We start from the raw sequence: 20,565 nt of genomic DNA, 5'->3' as shown, positions 1-20,565 counted from the left end.
ATGCAAAATTCCAAAGATTTAAAAACCAGCAGAAATCCAATACATAGCTGAAGAAATGTTGAAACAGAGCATAAGCAATTTTACAACTGACATATTAAACAAAATAGGAACTACCTAGTATGATTATATTTATACTAACAGTAGTGAAGTCTATGGTTCCTCAATATTGACAGCAATAGCAGTAAAGTCTGTGATCCCTTCCTATCCCTTTACTGATGGATTCCCTATCTAATGAAAGGATGTGGACAAAATCGAGAGGGTGCAGAGGAGAGCGACGAGGATGATCAGGGGTCTGGAAACTGAGCCCTATGAGGAAAGGATGAGGGCCTTGGGAATGTTTCATTTGGAGAAGAGGAGATGGAGGGGGGACATGATTGCTCTCTTTAAGTGTTTGAAAGACTGTCATTTGGAGGAGGGCAGGGAGCTGTTCCAGTTGGCAGCAGAGGGTAGGACCCGAAACAATGGGCTTAAATTACATGCAGAAAGGTACCAGCTGGATATTAGGAAGAATTTTTTCATGGTCAGAGTAGTTCAAAAGTGGAATCAGCTGCCTAGGGAGGTGGTGAGCTCCCCTTCACTGACAGTTTTCAAGAAGAGGCTGGATGAATACTTGTCAGAGATGCTTTAGGCTGATCCGGCACTGGGCAGGGGGTTGGACTAGATGGTCTGTATGGCCCCTTCCAACTCTATGATTCTATGATCTCTTTACTAACAGCATCTTGAAACCACTTCCTTACAGTGTTCCAAGCACAGGGGGTTCTTTGGAAGCTTCTCAAGGGTACGTAGATGAGAGGATTAATCACGGTGTATGGGATTCCAGGAAATACTACAAGATCTTCGTTATCAACCTTCGCCTTCAATGCACAGCCACGGGAAACTGTAAGCAGCATTCCCGGGCCCACTCTCTGATTACTTGGAGGTACAGTGAAGTCAAACAACAGCCCAGCATCCTGCCTCGTCTGTGGGCTTTACAGCATGGCCTAGAATTCTCTGCAGAATTCTCTACAGAACAGAAGGGATTCCACGGCAGATGCTGAGGAATTCTTTGGCAGTCAAGCCAATGAGGAAAGTGTTTGCCAAAAGCAGTGAAAAAACCCAGCTTCCAAAGATAAGAGAGCCAAGCAGTACTGTACAGGAAGCAACTGCCAGAAGGAGAAAATAAAACTCGTTTTTATGGAACAGATATTCAGCTAATGTCATTAATTTAAATGTTTGGCCACCGCATAGTGCAACTACAGAAAAGCTACAGCTGCTTACAAACTAGCTGAGCTGGCAATATTATACACCGAGAACACAGCAGCAAATTCGAAACAAGAAACGTACGGAGATTGCACACTACCAAGAAGTCACATGCCCTATAAGCAAATCAAACGCCATTCTACAGGCATTTGTGTCCATCCCCTTCTGCAAACAATGCATTTCTGCTATTCACAAAAGCTACATAGCAGAAGTCTCTAAGGCCCAGTTCTGACAGAGATGGCAAGCCCCTGTCTGGGCTGTATCATTTTGGGCTGCTGGAAGGGACCATGGAGAATTCCCCCACTGGGACATGCATCCTTCCGAATCTCCTGCACCCATAACGTGAGTCTCTCTGGCCCCTTAAATTTTCAGACCTGTAAGAAACCTTATCTGCAGTACGTACACCACTTTAGCTATGCAATTGGGCTGCGTATAAAAAAGAGTATAAAAAGAGTCAGAAAACCTGACTTTTATCAGAGAAATAAACCTGGTCTGTGTGACACCAGAGTGGACACAGGTAGGCAAAGTGTGAAATGCTCTGATAGTACGGTCATGTTCAAAAATTAAAAGTGATTTATGAAGAATTGACATGGTATTTAAAAAGGTAGAAGAAAGCAGAAAAATGTCTAAAAATTGGCAAAAGGTATCCCAATATAAACATTCCTAAACTGACTGGTGCCAGAGATGAATCCAGGCAGGGCGCACACATGTGCTCAGATTGCCGGTCTCTTTGTCTGCTCAAGGCGTTTCAAAATTGCAAGAAATGTGAGGGTTTTTTTTTTAAATCCCCAGGACAACTACAAACACATCAGAAAACCACAAAATATTTTCTCATTTGGAAGGGCCCTTGACCATCTCCCACAGTATTGCCCTACTCAGTCTGTCGGTTGATCTAACTCTCCACAGAGCAAAGATCTCTTGGCTCTTAGCACGACTCTGTCCATTCTCCTTGGCATTCTACTGTGCATGGAAGCCTGCTCTGAATGTGGGGCCTGCCAACTCTTTCTTTCTCTCTGCCTCCAAATCCCTCCTCAAACTATTTTTATCCCACCTTATTCCAAGATACTCAGAGCAGTGGTTTGGTTATCCTTTCTCACCACTTTCTCTTCACAATAACCTTGCTGAGGTAGGTTAGGCTGAAAGACAGTGAGTAGCCCAAATCACCCAACACACTTCCATTGAGGGGCTGGAATTTGGATCCTAGTCTAACATCCTAATCTAGTCTAACATCCTAATCTAGATGGGAACGAACAGAAAAAACAAACAAACATGATGTTCGCTGTTTGTTGCCATCCATGAACAGGGACTCACGAACAACCACAAACATGGCCCTGTTCACGAACATGTTCGTGGTTGGCTGTTCGTGGAGGCTAGCAGGCTCTCCTACAGCCATCATCCAAGTCAAGATCCCTACTGCACCAAGACAAGGTTGCCCGTTATCTCCATTGTTGTTCATTTTAATATTGGAGATTCTGATGATACAAATACGTCAAGATGAGGAAATTCGTGGAATAAAAATAAAGGACTATTCATATAAGGTCAGAGCATTTGCGGATGACATAATGTTAATTGTAGAGGACCCATTGGAGAACATGCCAAGAGTGATAGATAAGATCAAGGAGTTTGGAGACTTGGCAGGTTTTTATATTAACAAAAAGAAGTCAAAGATATTATGTAAAAATATGACTAAGCAGAAACAACAATTATTAACGGAAACAACGGACTGTGAAGTAACAAGTAAAGTGAAATATTTGGGAGTTGAATTAACTGCAAAGAACATAGATCTATTCAAAAACAATTATGAAAAACTATGGACTCAGATAGAGAGAGACTTGATTAAATGGAATAGACTGAATTTGTCATGGTTGGGTAGGATTGCAGCAGTTAAGATGAATGTGTTACCAAGAGTAATGTTTTTGCTACAGACAATACCAATCATCAGAGACTCTAAACAATTTGAAAAATGGCAGAGGAAAATATCAGACTTTGTTTGGGCAGGCAAGAAGCCTCGAGTGAAAGTGAAAGTTTTACAAGATGCAAAGGAAAGAGGCGGAATGCAACTGCCCAATCTGAGACTTTATCATGATGCAATCTGCCTAGTTTGGTTAAAAGAATGGATGACATTAAAGAACAAGAAACTACTAGCCCTAGAGGGATATAAAAAAATATTTGGATGGCACGCATATTTATGGCATGACAAAGTAAAGGTCAACTCGATGTTCCTGCATCACTTTGTACGGAGAAGTCTATATACAATCTGGAAGAAGTACAGAATTTATCTACAAGAAGGAACCCCCTTGTGGGTGGTTCCGTATGAGGTGATAGACCCGAGAGCTGTTGATAATGAACAACAATGTTTAACGTACAAAGAAATAACTAAAACTGAAGCATCCAAACTCAGAATAAAGACACAAGAGGAACTATCACCTAACTACGACTGGTTCCAGTATAGACAGATCAGAGACTTATATAATTTGGACTCTGTAAAGGGAGGTATACGAATAGAGAACTCGGAACTAGAGCAGACCCTTCTTAAAGAAGATAAGAAAAGAATATCCAAGGTATACCAAGTATTGCTGAAGTGGTATACCGAGGATGAGATAGTTAAAACACAAATGGTGAAATGGGCTATAAACTTTAATAAAGAAATAACAATGGAGGCATGGGAATACTTGTGGAAAACTACAATGAAGACAACGACATGTACTAATATCAAAGAGAACATCTACAAAATGATCTATCGTTGGTACATGACACCAAAGAAGATTGCGCTAGGGAATTCGAATACTTCTAATAAATGCTGGAAATGTAAGAAGCATGAGGGCTCCCTCTATCATATGTGGTGGTCGTGTGAGGTAGCTAGGCAGTACTGGGGGGAAATAATAAGAGAAATGAGTGAAATTTTACAATTTCAAATTAATAAGAACCCAGAACTCCTGCTACTGAACTTGGGAATGGAGGGAATTCCAGCCCAATACAGGACGTTGATATTTTATATGACAGCAGCAGCTAGACTTTTGTATGCGCAAAAATGGAAAGTACAAGAAGTGCCAACTGTTGAAGATTGGATTTACAAATTGCTGTATATGGCTGAAATGGATAAGATGACAAGAAAACTGAGAGATCTGGACTCAGGGCAGTTCAACACAGACTGGGAGAAGCTGAAACAACACCTGGAGAAGAAATGGGAGGTGGGAGGAAAACTGTGGCAGTTTGAGAACTACTGAAGTACTGAAGTAGAGGGGGGAGACTTTACCGGGGGGAGAAGAGATAAATGTGAATTAATAAGCAGTCAGATTAATAGATTGATATATATATAGATATATACAGGTTAACAAACAGAACATAGATAGAAAATAATTAACTATAAGGATTAAATATAAGGATTGATTAACTAACAATATTTTCTTTCTTTTTGGTAAGTTTTGCACCAAACTGAATGTCTGAAGATATAGATGAGTTAAATTGATTGACTACGTGATGAGAGATATATAGAATTACTACAAAAAGATAGAATGAGTAATATATAGAGAATAAGTCAAATTGTTTGATATAAATGAATGTATGATCTATATGGTTTATGATATATAGAAATATTTGAAATTGAAAAATGGGATAAATTGTATATTTAAGATGGAAACAAAGACTTACAGTTTGGGCATACAATGTTAAAAATAGTTAAGGAGGTACTGCTTAGAATAACGGAGAATATATATTTGTTTTAGATAGAGGAAGCTAATAAAAGTAAGGGAAAGGGGACAAAGGGTTGGAAAGCTGTTGGAAGTCAACAAAAAGGGGGGGAAAGGGAGGGGGTTAGAGATGAAAAAATTGGGGAAAATTGAATGTAAATGTAAAAATAATGGATTCTAACCCAATAAAAATTTTTTCCAAAAAAAAAAAAAAAAGATCCCTACTGCACCACTCCCAGAAACCTGACCTCCAAGAAACCTGACCAGGAAAGGTACCAATAATAAATAATAGCTTGGCCCCAGAGCCTGGCAGCAGCCCTGGAACCTGAAGGGGTAGATCCCTATCCCACCACACACAAAGAAAATTCAAACTCCAATGCATTCTCTCTATCAAAATGCCAACAGCAACTGTCTCTCCCTCTGCACTGTCTGTAAAACCAGAGCCTCCCTTGTAACAAATTGGGAGCTCCACACTTGAAAGGAAGACCTGCCTATCAAGCTAAATTGGGCTTAGATTGGGGTTTCCAGGGCAACAGCAGGGGTTCAGACAGAGTTCAGACAATCCCTGCCTGAGTTGCCAAGGGAATTGATTGCAGGTGCCAGACTGTCTGGCTTGACGAACAGCAACGTGCAGCAATGAAGGAGGCTTGCAACGACCACCTGTTCATTTAGAATGGGGCCTCACAAACAGCTTGTTCGCGAACAGCAGATTGGGCTGTTCGTGGCTTTTTTTTGTTCGTATTGCTGTTCATGCCCATCTCTAGTCCTAGTCTAACATCCTAGTCTAACATAGACCACACTGGCTCTTGTTTCTTGTGTGTCTGTCTTGCCCACTTCATCCTCACAAGTTTTGCTCACAGGCCTCTATTCATATTCTCACTTCTCTCTCTCCTTCTTCTGCCATCTTCCCTATGGTCAATTTTAGACCACCATTCCATTGGAGGAGGCAGTTCGATCCCATGGAAGATTTCTGAGTGGGTAACAACCTTTGTATGAACAGAAGCACTAAAATTACTCCCCATTGGCTGCTTGGGCAAAGTGGAAGCAGATGTATCCACCAATATATTTTCTAAGTATGAAAGACATAGCACAAGGTATTTCTTCCTATATAAATTTCAGAACCAAATTAAATGAAATCATGGGAACCTTCTGTTGTATACTCCAGTGCATATTGTAATCTGTATATTCCATATACACATGATTATTTCATTGAAAATTAAAGCACAATAAGTTGGATATATACAATGTGTATATTCCATACACACATGATTATTTCATTGAAAATTAAAGCAAAATAGGTTGGATCCAGTGCAAAATTTCTGAATGTGCTAGAGGTTTTGCCAGGTGAAAATGCAGACAGAAGTCTGCAGTAGCCGCTTGCACGAAGTCAGATTTATTGTATCCCCACTTGCATTTCCACTTGCATAAGCTCTTGTGCAACCAATTTCTGGGCAGTATTATAGAGAGAGAAGAAAGTGCTATACGTTGGACCGATCTTGCACAAACAGAACTGTGCTACGCCTGTTTATGTTTCCACTTGCGTGTTGCTAGATCCAAGCCAATGAGTAGTTCTAGTGACTGCACAAGAGGAACTGTGCTGTTCATTTTCCTTTCCTCACACTCACTGCGGGATCTAACCCTGGAACCTATTGATTTTGGAACTCTGTAAAGCTCCATGTACACTGTATTGATTAAACCTTTTGATAATTAATTAATTAATTAAATAGCAGCCGCAATTAGCAACTGTCACCTATTTCATGGTCACAAAATTAGTCCTTTGTTGTTTTGGTATGGAATTACCAAACTTAGCCATACAAAGTTCATACCGACCATTCTTACCGCTTCCTCAGCACGATTGCCAACAGCAGTGAGGTATGCCACCCTGAATTGACGAACACTGTGATCCAAAATATCCCATTTCACCCTCAAGCTTGATGTAGTTTCATCATCTACGGCAAGATTTCTTATTCCTGTTCGAATGACTGAAACAACATTAAACATGTACATCAGCCCCTGCTCAGAACTTCTCTCTGTGGCATACTAGGTTGTTTCCAAATGCCCTAACATCGTGCAACACTCATGGAATGAGGACATCTTCCTGGCGTGATTTTTGATGTCATTGTGCCACGAAAACAGGATCATGGCGGATGACGTCAGAAATCGAGCCAGGAAGACATCTGCATTCCGTGAGTGTTGTGTGACATTAGGACATGTGGAAATGACCCTAGTTATATTATTTATCTGCTAAAAACTGCTAAAGACATAAGCGCCAAGCCTCAATAATTTGGAGAATATAAAAATACTAGTATTTGTTCATAGTAAAACTAAGCAAAAATATATTTCTGGGTTTCTGCTGCATTTTTTCATATATTTCTGTACCTGCAGTTGTAGGTCTGGAAGTTGTAGTACTAGTGGTGGTTACAGTGGTCATTTCAGTAGTAAGTCTGTCCACTGAAAAACAACATGAAATAAAAACTTTTCATACAAATTCCACTATCTACAAACTATTTTTATCTACAAACTGTTTTAATAAGCCTGTAGGTTCTTGGGAAGTTTGTTTTTTGCTTTCATTGAAACACATGAACATACAGGAAGCTGCATTATACTGAGCCGGGCCATTGGTCCATCAAGGCCAGTATTATCTATTCAGACTGGCAGCAGATCTCAAGGATGTCAGGCAGAGGACTTTCGCATCACCTGTTACTTAATCCTTTTCACTGGTGATGCTGAGGATTGAACTTGGAAACTTCTGCATGCCATTTAATTAAAAGTTTTTAAATTTGCATGCACAGAGTATAGTAAGGACTTCATAACTGTGCACTCTGAACATAAGTAATGCTGAAGATTACCTCTGCAACGTGTATAAGAGGAATAGGTGACAATATCTGTATACAGTAATCAAGTTCATTTCCTTCACAACTCAGAAGCTAAAGAGAATCTTTACATATGTACGTGCTATCAAGTCACAACTGACTTATGGAGACCCCAGCAGAAAGCTTTCAAGGCAATAATAATTATAACAACAACAACAAACAGGCAACATTCGATTTATATACCTCCCTTCAGAATGACTTAACACCCACTCAGAGGGGTTTACAAAGTATGTTATTATTATCCCCACAACAAAACACCTCGGGAGGTGGGTGGGGCTGAGAGAGCTAGAAGCTGTGACTGACCCAAGGTCACCCAGCTGGCTTCAATTAGAGGAGTGAGGAATCAAACCTGGTCTTCCAGATTAGAGTCCTGCGCTCTTAACCACTACACCAAACTGGGTCTCAAGCCAGCGAGAAGCAGAGGTGGTTTGCCATTGTCTTCCTCTGCAGGATGGTCCTCCATCCAAGTACTGACCCTGATAAGCTTCTGAGATCTGGCGAGACCATTTCACCTTCCAGTCCAAAGAGAGATTAGAAGGAAGAAAACTTACAGAATGGAGACTATTGTTTCCAAGTAGACATTAGCCCCACCATTATTTTCCCTAGAAATTAAGCCAGCAGTGAATTAGGAAGCTAAAATGGCCCAGGAGAAAGCCAGACTGTGGCTTTTGTGGCATTACCAGCCAGAGCTGCAGGAGCCAATCAGATCAGACTTGACCAGCAGCACCAGTAATGGTTGTCAGCATACCTGTTGCCACCTCCTGCAGCGCCATCGTGGCAATGGGTGAGCTGATGTCCATTGCTGGTAGTGTTCATCAGGTATGAGCAGAGTGGCCCCTGAAGTACTGGCAGAACTGCTGGGGCTTGGCTCTGCTTGCTCCTGGCTACCAGTTGTCCTGCAGGACAGCATCTCACCAGGAAATTTTCCATGCATGTTAAAAAGCCAGTTTGCCCCTCCAGGTCCAGTTGCAGGTTTCGGGAGTGGGGGGCAAGCAGAAAGTTTCCAGGGTGCCTCTCTGCTTCCTACAAGCCCCCATTCACATCTACCTTCCTCTTGCATGCCCCCTATCCACCTGCCCATCTTCCCATCACCTGCACTCATAGCTAATCTCACTGGAAATACTAGTGGAAGAGCACTGCAAGTGAGTGAGTCGGGTAACGGTGCACAGGCAGGTGAAGGAGAGGCAAAGCAGTGTGCAGCTGGTGGCGGCACCTGCATCCTAGAAGGTTTTGGCCCTGGCAATTGCCTCGCCTCAGGGTATGCTTATGCCAGCCCTGCGCTCCTGCACTAACCCTTAGGAAGGAGGCTGTAACACAATTGGTCTTACGTGTGGTCCCAAGAACAGCGACAACATCGCTTTCGCTTTCATCATCGAAGAGCGCCACCAAAGACACCTCATACTCTGTGCTAGGTACCAACCCTTCAATCTCATACGTGTCCATCTCTCCACTTAAGACGATCTTCAAGAAACAAAAAAAGAGAGGTAAAGATGAGCTGTCAATGCGGCTGCTCGATTAGAACCAGAAGTAAACTGGCTTATAAAAGACGGATTACAGAGCCTAAAATAAATGTTTCATTTATAGCGTGTGACCTGCCAAAACTATTTGCTTACTCCAAAGACATTGTTAACTGTAAGCAGTATTGCCAAGGACTTTAAAAAAAACACACAATGCAATTGAATTCTGGAAGGCAAATGTTCTTAAGTAAATAGCAAATAATAATTGGCTTCATCTACATAATTCATCCATTGAACTTACAAAACAGCTTGTATTCATTTTTCCCTATTTTTTCTATAGCCACAGTTTTTAAAAAAAACTGCAGGGGAAAGCTGTTTCAAATAACCTATTTCTCTCCAGCAAAACTATTATATTCAAGAACAGCTCCTTAGTCTCACCCTGCCCGAGGGACATTAGAGTCCCAAAGTAGTCTAGCACTTCTGGTATTGCCTCATGAATTACTAGCATACAGCACAAATGGCTTTCTCTTGAAATGTGTAAGAATACAGAGCCAAGCTACAAGTGAGGCCTGACACAGGCTGGACATTTGTCAGCTTACCTCAAGTTTTGATGGGAAATGTAGGCGTCCTGGTTTTACAGCTTGGCTCTCCATTACAGCTGCAAGACCAGGATGCCTACATTTCCCATCAAAACATGAGGGAAGCTGACAAGTGTCCAACCTGTGTCAGGCCTCACTTGCAGCTTGGCTCACAGTGGGTAAAGAGCCGCTGTGGTGTGGTGGTCCAAGTGCCAGACTGAGATCTGGGTACAGAGCCAACATGATATGGTGGCCGAGTGCTGGACAAAGGACCCAGGAGACCCACGCTTGAATTCCCGTTCTGCCTTGGAAGCTCTCTGGGTGACCTTCAGTTAGTCATTCTCAGCCTAACCTACCTCACAGGGAGATAGATCATGATGGGTAGCCGTGTTAGTCTGTCTGTAGCAGCAGAAAAGAGCAAGAGTCCAATAGCACCTATAAGACTATCAAAATTTGTGGTAGGGTATGAGCTTTCGTAAGTCACAGCTCACTTCTTCAGATACAGCTAGCTGTGACTCACGAAAGCTCATACCCTACCACAAGTTTTGTTAGTCTTATAGGTGCTACTGGACTCTTGTTCTTTTCTACTACCTCACAGGTCTGTTGTTGGGAGGAGAAAATGATGATGTAAGCCACTATTCTCTAATTGCAGAGAACTACTGTTCTCAGGTAGGGGGTTGTGTCAGCGGATGCTAGAATGGCTTGGCATCTTGTTTAGCTTCACCCTGAGTCAGTGGGCAGGGCTCCTGCATTTGGTAACACAGGGGCAACTTTACTCACTACTCATGCTTATTGATCTTTTGCTTCTTAAGCTTTTAATAGAAATATTAGAGATGCTTCTCTCTCAGTCAATTTTTCTGCTTCTGTACCCTATCGTATCTCTTTCACTGAATGTCCAAACCACTATTCATTATTGTACTTTGCTCAATGAATGTCCTAGCTGTTGACTATATTGTATTTTCACTTGCTGTACGTGATCCACCTTCGATCTCAGTGAGAAAGGCGGGCTATAAATAAAATCGGGTACAAGGTTCCCTTGAAAGGTTCTAATCCCTTCATCACGGCTTTATTGTATCGATTTTTCTAAAGTTGTTACTAGAGATAGGCACGAACCAAAATACGAACCAAAGTTCATCATGAACGGGGCCGGGTTTTTTTGTTCTCGAACCAGTGGTTCGTCAGAGCTCATTTCTGACGAACCACAACGAACCGTTATGATTTTTAGAGCGGTTTGTACGGTTCATTTTTCAGTTCATCACTGCAGACAACCTGGCATCAATCAATCTGTTACTTTGGCAATGGGGAGGATGAGCTTTCTGCAGACCTTCTGCAGCCCCGGAAGTGACAAACCGAGAAACCAAACGAAACAGTTCACAAATCAGGCAAGTTCATGGCAGTTCGTGGTTTGTGAAACGTGACGAACCACAAACTGCAATGAACTTCTATTTTCCCAGTTTGTGCTCACCTCTAGTTGTCACCTCTGTTTATTCCATGTAGCATAATAGCCAATAATAACTTTCACACCAAGAGTTCCAACTTTGTGTTCTTCTAGTCTTTCGTCTAGCCTAGCCTCAGGATGCAAGCTCACCTGAGGCCTCTTTTTCTTCCCTCCATTCTATGCCTCTAGTTTTCCAACAGCTCATGTAAAAGGATGCAGGAAGGCTGTTGAATGGGCTGGTCTACAGCTTTTAGTTCTCTGTGGCTACAGCATACTTCTTTTGTTTGCTTTGTGCATTACTGAGGAACATTAATTATGGTGGGAAAACTGCCTTTCAAGAAGCTTGTCTGCCATGACCAATTTTCAAGCTAAAAAACTCCAAGTTTCCCCGGATACAGTTTAAAAACAACAACAACCCTGCAGCATCATGAGAGAATCAAGAACATTTACCTCTTCAGCATCTTCCCCACCCAATGGAATCCATGCTAGTCGATAAAGAGCTACGTCAGAGGACGGTGGCTTCCAGCTTGCTCTAAAACTATCTGTAGAGACTTCATGTATTTCCAAATATTGAGGAGCTGGAACTTTTTCTGCAATACAATATTGCAGAGGGAGAAATGCGTAAGAATTCTGGATGTGACTACAAACATTAGTATCAAAGCAGGACTGTCACCTGATGAATGAAATATCCTATGGTTCATGATAAAAGCCTTAATTTTTTTGTTACACTTGCATATTCATAAAAATAGTTCTGAAGAAAAAAGCAAACTTCCTTAGTTTTCAGATGACAAACATGTGTGTTTCTCCAGGCAGCATCTTAGATGAGGCATTTTCTTGGGGGGGGGGCAACATTTCTTCTAAGATGGTGTTTCCTCTCCTGTGTTTTTGTAAGAACTTGCATTAATTAATTGTTTTTCTGCCTACTACTTGATTAATCAAAGGCACTTTTTAATTGATTAAAATGTTTCAATCAATTAATCTAGAAGACTAATCCACTTACAGTCCAGTCCTATGCAGAATTATTTTAGTCTAAGCCTGTAACAATCAAGGGTTTGAGAGTAGAGGTGGGCACGAACCGGGGGAAAAACGAATCATGCAGTTCGTAGTTCATCCCGTTTCACAAACTATGAACTTTTATGAACTTGCCTCAGTTTGTGAACCGGTTCATGGTTTGTGGGGTTTAAATGCCCCTTTTTGTACTGCTGTGAAGCGGCACGGAAAGGGGCATTTCACCCCACCGGCTTGGATCAGCTGCTTGTTGGGGAGATCCCCGACAAGCAGCTGATTGGAGGTTGAAATGCTCATTTCCCTTCCACTTCACAGCAGCACAGAAAGGGGCCTTTCACCCAGGCAGGCATGGATCAACGTTTTGCACAGCCCTTTGGAAACAAAGGGGCAGGGCTAGCTTCCCTGCCACTTTGTTTCCAAAGGGCTGCGCAAAATGCTTGGTTTTTATTCCCTTTGGCAAAGTCTGAAACATGCCTGGGAGAGAGGAAAAAGCAGCTATTTAATCCTTTCCTGGCTTTTAAAGCCAGGAGGAAAGTGCAGTAATGTTACAATGTTACAACACTGCAACACTTTCTTGCCTTTGGGGGAAAAAGAGAGTGTGTGTGCATACCCTAAAGGAGGGAGGGAAAACCAGCCATTTAGCCCTTTCCTGGCTTTTAAAGCCAGCAGGGAATAAGCAAACTCCTGCAAACATGGGAAGCAGAACAGCCGGCACACAGCAGCAGGAAAAAGGGCATTTAAACCCCGAATCAACTGCTTGTTGGGGAGATCCCCGACAAGCAGCTGATCCAAGCCCATCTCTAGTTGCCTAGGAAACTGATTTAACGGTGCCAGAGCCAGAAATGGGCTCTGAAGAACTGCTGGTTTGCGAACCATGAACCAGCCCAGTTCATGACGAACTTTGGTTCATATTTCAGTTCGTGCCCATCTCTACTTGAGATCCACATGTGGCTCTCTGACATGCCACCTGAGTCTCTTCTGAGAATGTTTGCCAGTGTGCAACTTGCCTCATGTTTCAGGACAGCAGGCAAGGCCCTTGATTGGTAAAGTTTGCAGTTGGTAGTTGGTCCCCACCTTGAAACATCCAACAATGGAAAAAGTGTTAAGCTGCAATCCTCCCTGCAGTGCCAGCCTCATGCCAGGGATGGAAGTAAATGTGGCTCTTTTGGTTGAGGGTGACTGTGAATAAGCTGCAGGAGGAGTACCATTGGCCTAAGCTCATTGAAATCAAGGTGAGGGCAAGACTGGAGAGAACCCCATGGACTATAATGAGAAGTCCTTTCCTCCAATGTAATGGAGTCAGCCTTGCTGACACAGCCCTATGTTTCTCATAGATATCTGCAGTGAATCTTATGGGCCTTCCTCTTGCCTTGAACATTATCTTGTTGCAGATTTGATAGCCTATATGGTCTTGCAGGAAAGCATCTCTGCAAGATCAGGATACACTAAAGCAATCATAAGGACTAGATCCAGAGGAGTTAGCTGTGTTAGTCTGTAGTAGCAAAATAGTAAAGAGTCCAGTAGCACCTTTAAGACTAACCAACTTTACTGTAGCATAAGCTTTCGAGAACCACAGTTCTCTTCATCGTACTAACAGTTACAAGAGCTGCTGCAATATTGTAGGAGATGTAGCAGTAGACCAGGAAGTGCGCAATTCAAATTTAACCTTAAGCAAGGAGTCTCTCTACACAAGACATCTTACACGAGTAGGATCAAGTGAAAGATATTACACTTGTTCTCCCATTGTGGATACACATGCATGGCTAGGAAGACAGAGGACACTTGAATATAAGACCACACAGAAATACTTGAGCGTCCCCATGTAAGATGTTTTGTGGAAAAAAACTCAAGGTTAATTTCTGCCTTGAGAACTGGTCCAATGGGGTAATAATACTGACTTACTTTACAAGCTTCTCTTAAAATGCTGTGATCAATCTAAAGCACAATATAAATGCTATCCATTCTTCTTATTAATCAGGGGTTGTGCATTCCTTCTTTGTTTAAAGGGGAAGACAGTACCCCACTGGGAGATTCCCTATTTCTTTTGGCACTAATCTGTTTGAAGGTTTTAATTTGCAACAAAATTGCTTTGTGGTTCAAAAATCAATGCAATCCAACACTGGAAAATAATGTTTCTTAAATAAGTGCTAAGTAGTTTGCTTTATCTATATAATTTATTCAGTGCATTTACAAAACTTGGCTTGCTTTCAACCACTGCTTATTTTAATTTCTTTTTTTCTTTCTGTAACAAGCTTTTTTAAAAACTCCACCTAAAGACAAGCTATTTTCTAATACCTATTTGCATTTCTCTGGAAGCATCCAGAGAAGGAATTGCACTCGACTTATTAAAAAAAAAATTCACAGAGGGAGATTAAGGTCAATGTCACAGTCTCCAGGAAAGTAAAGGAATATCACAGCTATATTTGGAACGCTTTCAAAAATGCAGTGAGACTTACTGGTGGTGAAGCTGCCCGTAAGTGGCTCAGATTGCCCCTCGTCATAGAGGGAGAAAATTGCAACAGTATATTCCGTGAGGGATGTCAAACTCTTCAGCATGTGAGTTGAAACATGACCCACCTCCTCCTGCAGAATAAAAAGGTGCAGAGGATCAGAAACAATGTGACAAGTTATTTGGGATCGCACTGCTTACCCCAGGATTAAAAAGGTGAGCTTGTTTTTGTCTCTTGAAGATTACTTTTCTGCTCAAGGGGAAAGAAAGAATCTTCGATGAGATTTTAGAATGTACCATGGACTGGCAAGAGCCCCATTTGGAAACGATTCAGATCTTTCCCTTTGACTACCCTGAACAGAAGGGGAAGGGAAGAGGGAGAGGAAGGGGGACCCCTCCCTCCTCGCCCACTGAATCTGTATGGTCATACACCATCACTACCATATCTAGAGTTGGAATGCTAGTGCTTGGTAGGAGGGGGAAACACCTAAAACACACAAAGAGACTTTTTCTGTTTAAGAGCCAGTTGAACCTTAAGTTTCTATGGACACAACAACACAATCTTTCCACCAAAGTTCTAGTAGAAAAGAAGAAGAAAATTGGGAAGAGCACTGATGGAGAACAAAGGTGAATGCGCAAAAAATGCAGGTTAGAGCTTCTACATTTCAGAAACTCTGGAACTGCATTTATCAAAATAATATCATATTGTTTGCAAAATGTATGGTTCTATTCCACTTGGGGAAGGGGAGTGAGAACCAATTAAACTAAATCTTTTTTCCAGCAGGGAAAAAGACAGGCTCATGTACTGAGCCTGTCTTTTTTTTCTCTACTGAGAAATTAGCCACGAGAGGGGCATTTGCAATTGGGAAATGGTGCAGTTAGGAGTGTTGGGTTGGAACCTCAAGCCATATTGAGTCTCCACAGTAGCTCCTATGATCAAAAGATACATTCTGTGTTCCAGTCATGGAACTTCAGACAAGAGGATGTCCAGGCAAGTGGAAGGTGTCAATCCTACTCCCCACGCCAACACTCAAAATTCATGCCATAGCCTAATAAAAGAATGCGTGGGCACGTGTATGCAATTGTGTGGAGGCTCACTGTTTGACCCAACTTCTTGGCTGTTTTATTTCTCAAGGTTTGTAAACAAGATGTAACAATTAAAACAACACTTTAATACTAGCCAAGATTAGTGAGAGGTACGAACCGGAAAAAACCTGAACCATGTGGTTCATATGTATTGTCGAAGGCTTTCACGGCCGGAGAACGATGGTTGTTGGGGGTTTTCCGGGCTGTATTGCCGTGGTCTTGGCATTGTAGTTCCTGACGTTTCGCCAGCAGCTGTGGCTGGCATCTTCAGAGGTGTAGCACCAAAAGACAGAGATCTCTCAGTGTCACAGTGTGGAAAAGATGTAGGTCATTTGTATCTACTCAGGAGGGGTGGGGTTGAGCTGAGTCATCCTGTAAGAGTTTTCCAGGGTGTGGAATGCTTCCACACCCTGGAAAACTCTTACAGGATGACTCAGCTCAACCCCACCCCTCCTGAGTAGATACAAATGACCTACATCTTTTCCACACTGTGACACTGAGAGATCTCTGTCTTTTGGTGCTACACCTCTGAAGATGCCAGCCACAGCTGCTGGCGAAACGTCAGGAACTACAATGCCAAGACCACGGCAATACAGCCCGGAAAACCCCCAACAACCATGTGGTTCATAGTTTGTCAAATTCCACGAACTTTCATGAACCTGCCCCTGGTTCGTGAACCGGCTCGTTTGGTTCGTGAAAATGGCACATCCGGGTCAGAAAACCATCACTTCTGGGGTCAGCAGAAGGTCACTTCTGGGCCAGCAGATGTTCACTTCCGGGTCAGCAGAAGGTCTGCAGGAAGTCCATCCCCTGTTGCCTAGGAAACTGATTGGTTGGCACCAGGTTGTCTGCAGTGATGAACCAAAAAACGAACCAAACAAACCAACCGAAAAGTCCGTGGCGGTTCATCAGAAATGAGATCTGACAAACCATCTTGGTTCGTGCTTAATTTTGGTTCGTATTTCAGTTCGTGCCCATCTCTAGCCAAGATCTGACCAGATTGTGAGAGACATACAGACCCCCACAGCAATGGTAAAGTTTTCAGAATTTTTTGCTTGTGAATAGAATCCTCTGCATGCTTTCATCCTTTTGGCATGCTTTCTGAGGCTGGAGCTTTGTATCAAACATTGCATCAACTTCCTCCTCCTAAAGGAAATACATCCTCTAATCGTATCACTTACTAGCAAACAGGACACAGATATTTTGCAAATAGGCCATGGATTTTTCAAAATATATTTGTTGTAATTCCCTTTAAAATGACAAATTTTAAAAATCCATTTACCTCATTGGTTTCTGTTCCATCTGTCTTAACATACATAATGCGATAACCGTTCACTTTTTTAGAAGCAGGCTCCCAAGAGATCTTAGCTGAACTGTGCTCAACATTTGAAAACCTCAAGTTCCGTGGTGGGCTTAAAGGCACTTCAAAAAGAGGAGGAAAGTTCAAAATACTGAACATTTTTTTTTGTTTTCTTTCAACACCTCTTAAAAATGAAGACAGGCAGCTTCATGAGCCCCTAAAGCCAAAACCTTTGAGTTCAAGCTAAAGTCAAATCGAAGGTCTCCACCTCTCTCAAACACTTCCACTGTTTCCCCCTTGCCACACTTCATGTCTGGAACTGTCTCCCAGAACACCTGTACAATGCTGTACTTTTTCATTTCCAATACATTTCTCATCAATACCCACTGTTTCCATGAAAGACTTGGCACAACACTTCACTGCCCCTTTACTACGGAAACTGAGAGCCAAACTACAATTGACGCCTTACACTAGTTGGACACTTGTCAGCTTCTCTCAAGTTTTGATGGGAAATGTAGGCGTCCTAGTCTTGCAGCTTGGCTCTCCAACTGCTGTCCAATGAACTTTTCAACTGTCACTTGTCCAACATTCCGCCAAGCTGCCTACATTTCCCATCAAAACTTGAGGGAAGCTGACAAGTGTCCAACCTGTGTCGGGCGTCACTTGTAGTTTGGCTCTGAGGCCCAAACTACATTTTATGCTTTACACAAATTCACTGTGAAGACCTGCAGCCATACTAGACCTCAATATCGTGTGGAGGGGCTCCTGCCTTCTGTCCCCACATGGTAATTTTGGGAACCAAAATGACTCAGAGGCTACAAAGATGTGTTATCTGCCCCAGCGGGAGTTCCTCTTCCTCCCGCTCCATGGTTTCAATCTGAATCGGGTCCCTGTTGGGCTTTTAACACAGGAGCTGCCACCAGGGAGTCACAGCTGCATTATGAATGAAAATCCCCATGGCAAACTTGTAGAAAGCAAACTGTGTAGTTTGTAGGGTTGTCAGCTCCAGGTTGGGAAAATCTTGGAGATTTGAGAGGTGGAGCCAGGTTTGGGAGTGGGGAGGACTTCAGCAAGGTTTAGAGTTTTGCTCCCAGAATTCACAGAGGCACACAAACCACATACATGTTGTTTCTTGTCCAGTAAGGGGATCGCTAGCTTCTTCCCCAAACATTGCATAAACTGTGACTGTATATTCCGTATTGGGCAGCAGACCCTCCAGCTCGATATCTCTCGAGCTTTCTCCAAGTTTCATCTGCAAAATATAAAACAGCTCATGACGTAAATCTTACTACTGGAAAAATGGCGCAGAAAACGGGAACAAAAACAATCTGTGGATTGGAACACCTTCCCTACAAGGAAATGCTAAATAGCATGAGGCTTTTCAGCTTAGAACAAAAGAAGGCCAGAGTGTGGGGAAAAGATGACAGAGGTTTATAAAGTTATGCACCGGATGGAAAAAGCATGCAGATGGAACCTTTTCTTGCTCTCTCACAAAGTTGACAGGAGGTAGAATCAGGACAGACAAAAGGAAGTTCTTCTTTACTCCAAGATAGTTAAGAGTCCAGTAGCACCTTTAAGACTAACCAACTTTATTGTGGCATAAGCTTTCGAGAACCACAGTTCTCTTCATCAGATGCATCTGAGAGAACTGTGGATCTCAAAAGCTTACGCTACAATAAAGTTGGTTAGTCTTAAAGGAGCTACTGGACTCTTTACTATTTTGCAACTACAGACTAACATGGCTAACTCCTCTGGATCTATTCACTCCAAGAGTGACTTGTGGGATCCGCTGCCATGAGATACAGTAATGGTCCCTTGTTTAGTTGGCTTTAAAAGTGCATTAGACAAATTCATGAAGGACAGTCCATCGATGGTTATTAGTGATGATGACTTAAAAGAAGTTCCCTCTCAATACCAGGGCTGGAGGGTAGAGCAAAACAGCCTGATCACACTGCAACAACCGCGATATATGGTGAAAAGAGCTGGCACTGCTTCAGTTTCTTACTATACGTTTCACCTAGGTAGAAGTTCAAGGTATGGCACTTCATTGGCTCCTAACCTACCTTTGAACCCCTTCCGGTACCACCACCCAAAAGTTTTTTCTTTGAGGGTCCGCCCGGCCTGCACTCTCCTGCCCCTGGCTCCACCTGCTCCACCCAAGTGAATCTTGCTGCTGGGCCCAGAGGCATATCATCTCCCATCAGGTGGGCTGTTGCCAGGTAGACCACCAACAGTTTCCCAGAAGCATCTATTTGGCCACTGCGGTAAGTGGGATGCTGAATGAGATGGATCTTGGTTCAGCCCCCAGGTTCCTTCTTCTCTTCTTACAATGATTAAATAAGTGCATGTAGAGTAAAGGAAAATAATGGACTTCCATGTAAAAGAATGGCATATATTTACTGTAAGACAAGAACATTCCAGTGCGGGTAGCTGAGTTAGTCTATTGTAACAAAACAAAACAGAAGTAGCATATCGGTACTCATTAATGTAGAGCTGATTCATAAATGGCCTTTTTCCAGTTGGGCATCACTCCCACACAATATTCCTACAGCTTTATTCTTATAAACAATTTAGAAGTGTAAAAGTGCAGCAGTTTAAACCCGTTGATTTCAATTGGCTTAAGCTGGAATAACTCTGTGTAGGAATACAAGATAAGTCATACAACTCATTTCCCCAGAGAGCAAACTCTTCTAGGGCAGACCTTCGCATTCCACTGCCATCTTGTATCTTGAAACAACAGCTGCCACTTATCCTGCATAGAGTGGCAACAAGGCAGGGGTGGAAGGCAAATCATGAGATGGAAACTTGGGTGTGGGACCCCCACTGGGGGGCAAGCAGTGGAACCAGGAGCAAATTGTAGAGGGAAATGGTGGGCAGCAAATGTCCTTTTCCCATGGCTTCTCTTCCACAAATGGCCCCCCTCTTGGCACCATTCTGCACAACAGATGCAATGACAAAAAAAAGATGGAAGTGAATTAAGGCTGAGGCAAAAAGGGTAATTCTGTCCCCGAGACAATACAAGTTCAAGCTTATCTGGAGAGCTATAAAATTCTCATATATGAAAGGATGAAGACGCCCAGGTACAACACCCTCCAGGTTTTATTGACATATGTGCCCATGTCACATTCTTGTTTCATTTTTATAACAATATTTCTCAAAATGGCAACTGGAATAGACATATTGTAGAGAAGTTGGGAGGCAGCTATGATTAGTGTAGCATAAATTCTTTCGATGGGGCGAGGTCCAGGTAGTATAAACGCAATATGTCCCCTTAAGCGTCTTCACTGGGCGTTGTAATCATAATGATGACTGGCTTATACTTTTTTTAAAAAAAATGAATCTTTGTATAGGGTGAGGTTCTCAGGTTTGCTAGGATCAGCAAGTTTCTAGTGAAGGGTACCTGCCCGTAGCTATAAATCTTGCAAAGAGCAAAACACAAGTCTCTGCG

At 42.5% G+C, this 20,565-nt stretch overlaps 1 protein-coding gene across 2 annotated transcripts in view; it reads right to left on the bottom strand.

Moving 5' to 3' along the window:
* The window catches only part of COL14A1 (collagen type XIV alpha 1 chain), a 193,169-nt gene that overhangs the window by 91,040 nt on the left and 81,564 nt on the right, over positions 1 to 20,565 (bottom strand). For both annotated transcript variants that reach the window (XM_054985560.1, XM_054985561.1), the window contains exons 13-19: positions 18,240 to 18,369; positions 17,100 to 17,239; positions 14,739 to 14,865; positions 11,725 to 11,864; positions 9,130 to 9,262; positions 7,308 to 7,379; positions 6,768 to 6,910 (exon numbers count right to left, since the gene is read on the bottom strand). In XM_054985560.1, the coding sequence (XP_054841535.1) occupies positions 6,768 to 6,910; positions 7,308 to 7,379; positions 9,130 to 9,262; positions 11,725 to 11,864; positions 14,739 to 14,865; positions 17,100 to 17,239; positions 18,240 to 18,369 (885 nt within the window). The remainder of the gene's footprint in view (positions 1 to 6,767; positions 6,911 to 7,307; positions 7,380 to 9,129; positions 9,263 to 11,724; positions 11,865 to 14,738; positions 14,866 to 17,099; positions 17,240 to 18,239; positions 18,370 to 20,565) is intronic.

This window comes from Eublepharis macularius, chromosome 7, assembly GCF_028583425.1.
Source record: "Eublepharis macularius isolate TG4126 chromosome 7, MPM_Emac_v1.0, whole genome shotgun sequence".
Taxonomy (NCBI): Eukaryota; Metazoa; Chordata; class Lepidosauria; order Squamata; family Eublepharidae; genus Eublepharis; species Eublepharis macularius.
Note: the sequence above shows the minus strand (reverse complement) of the source record. Positions and strands in the feature narration are given on the sequence as shown.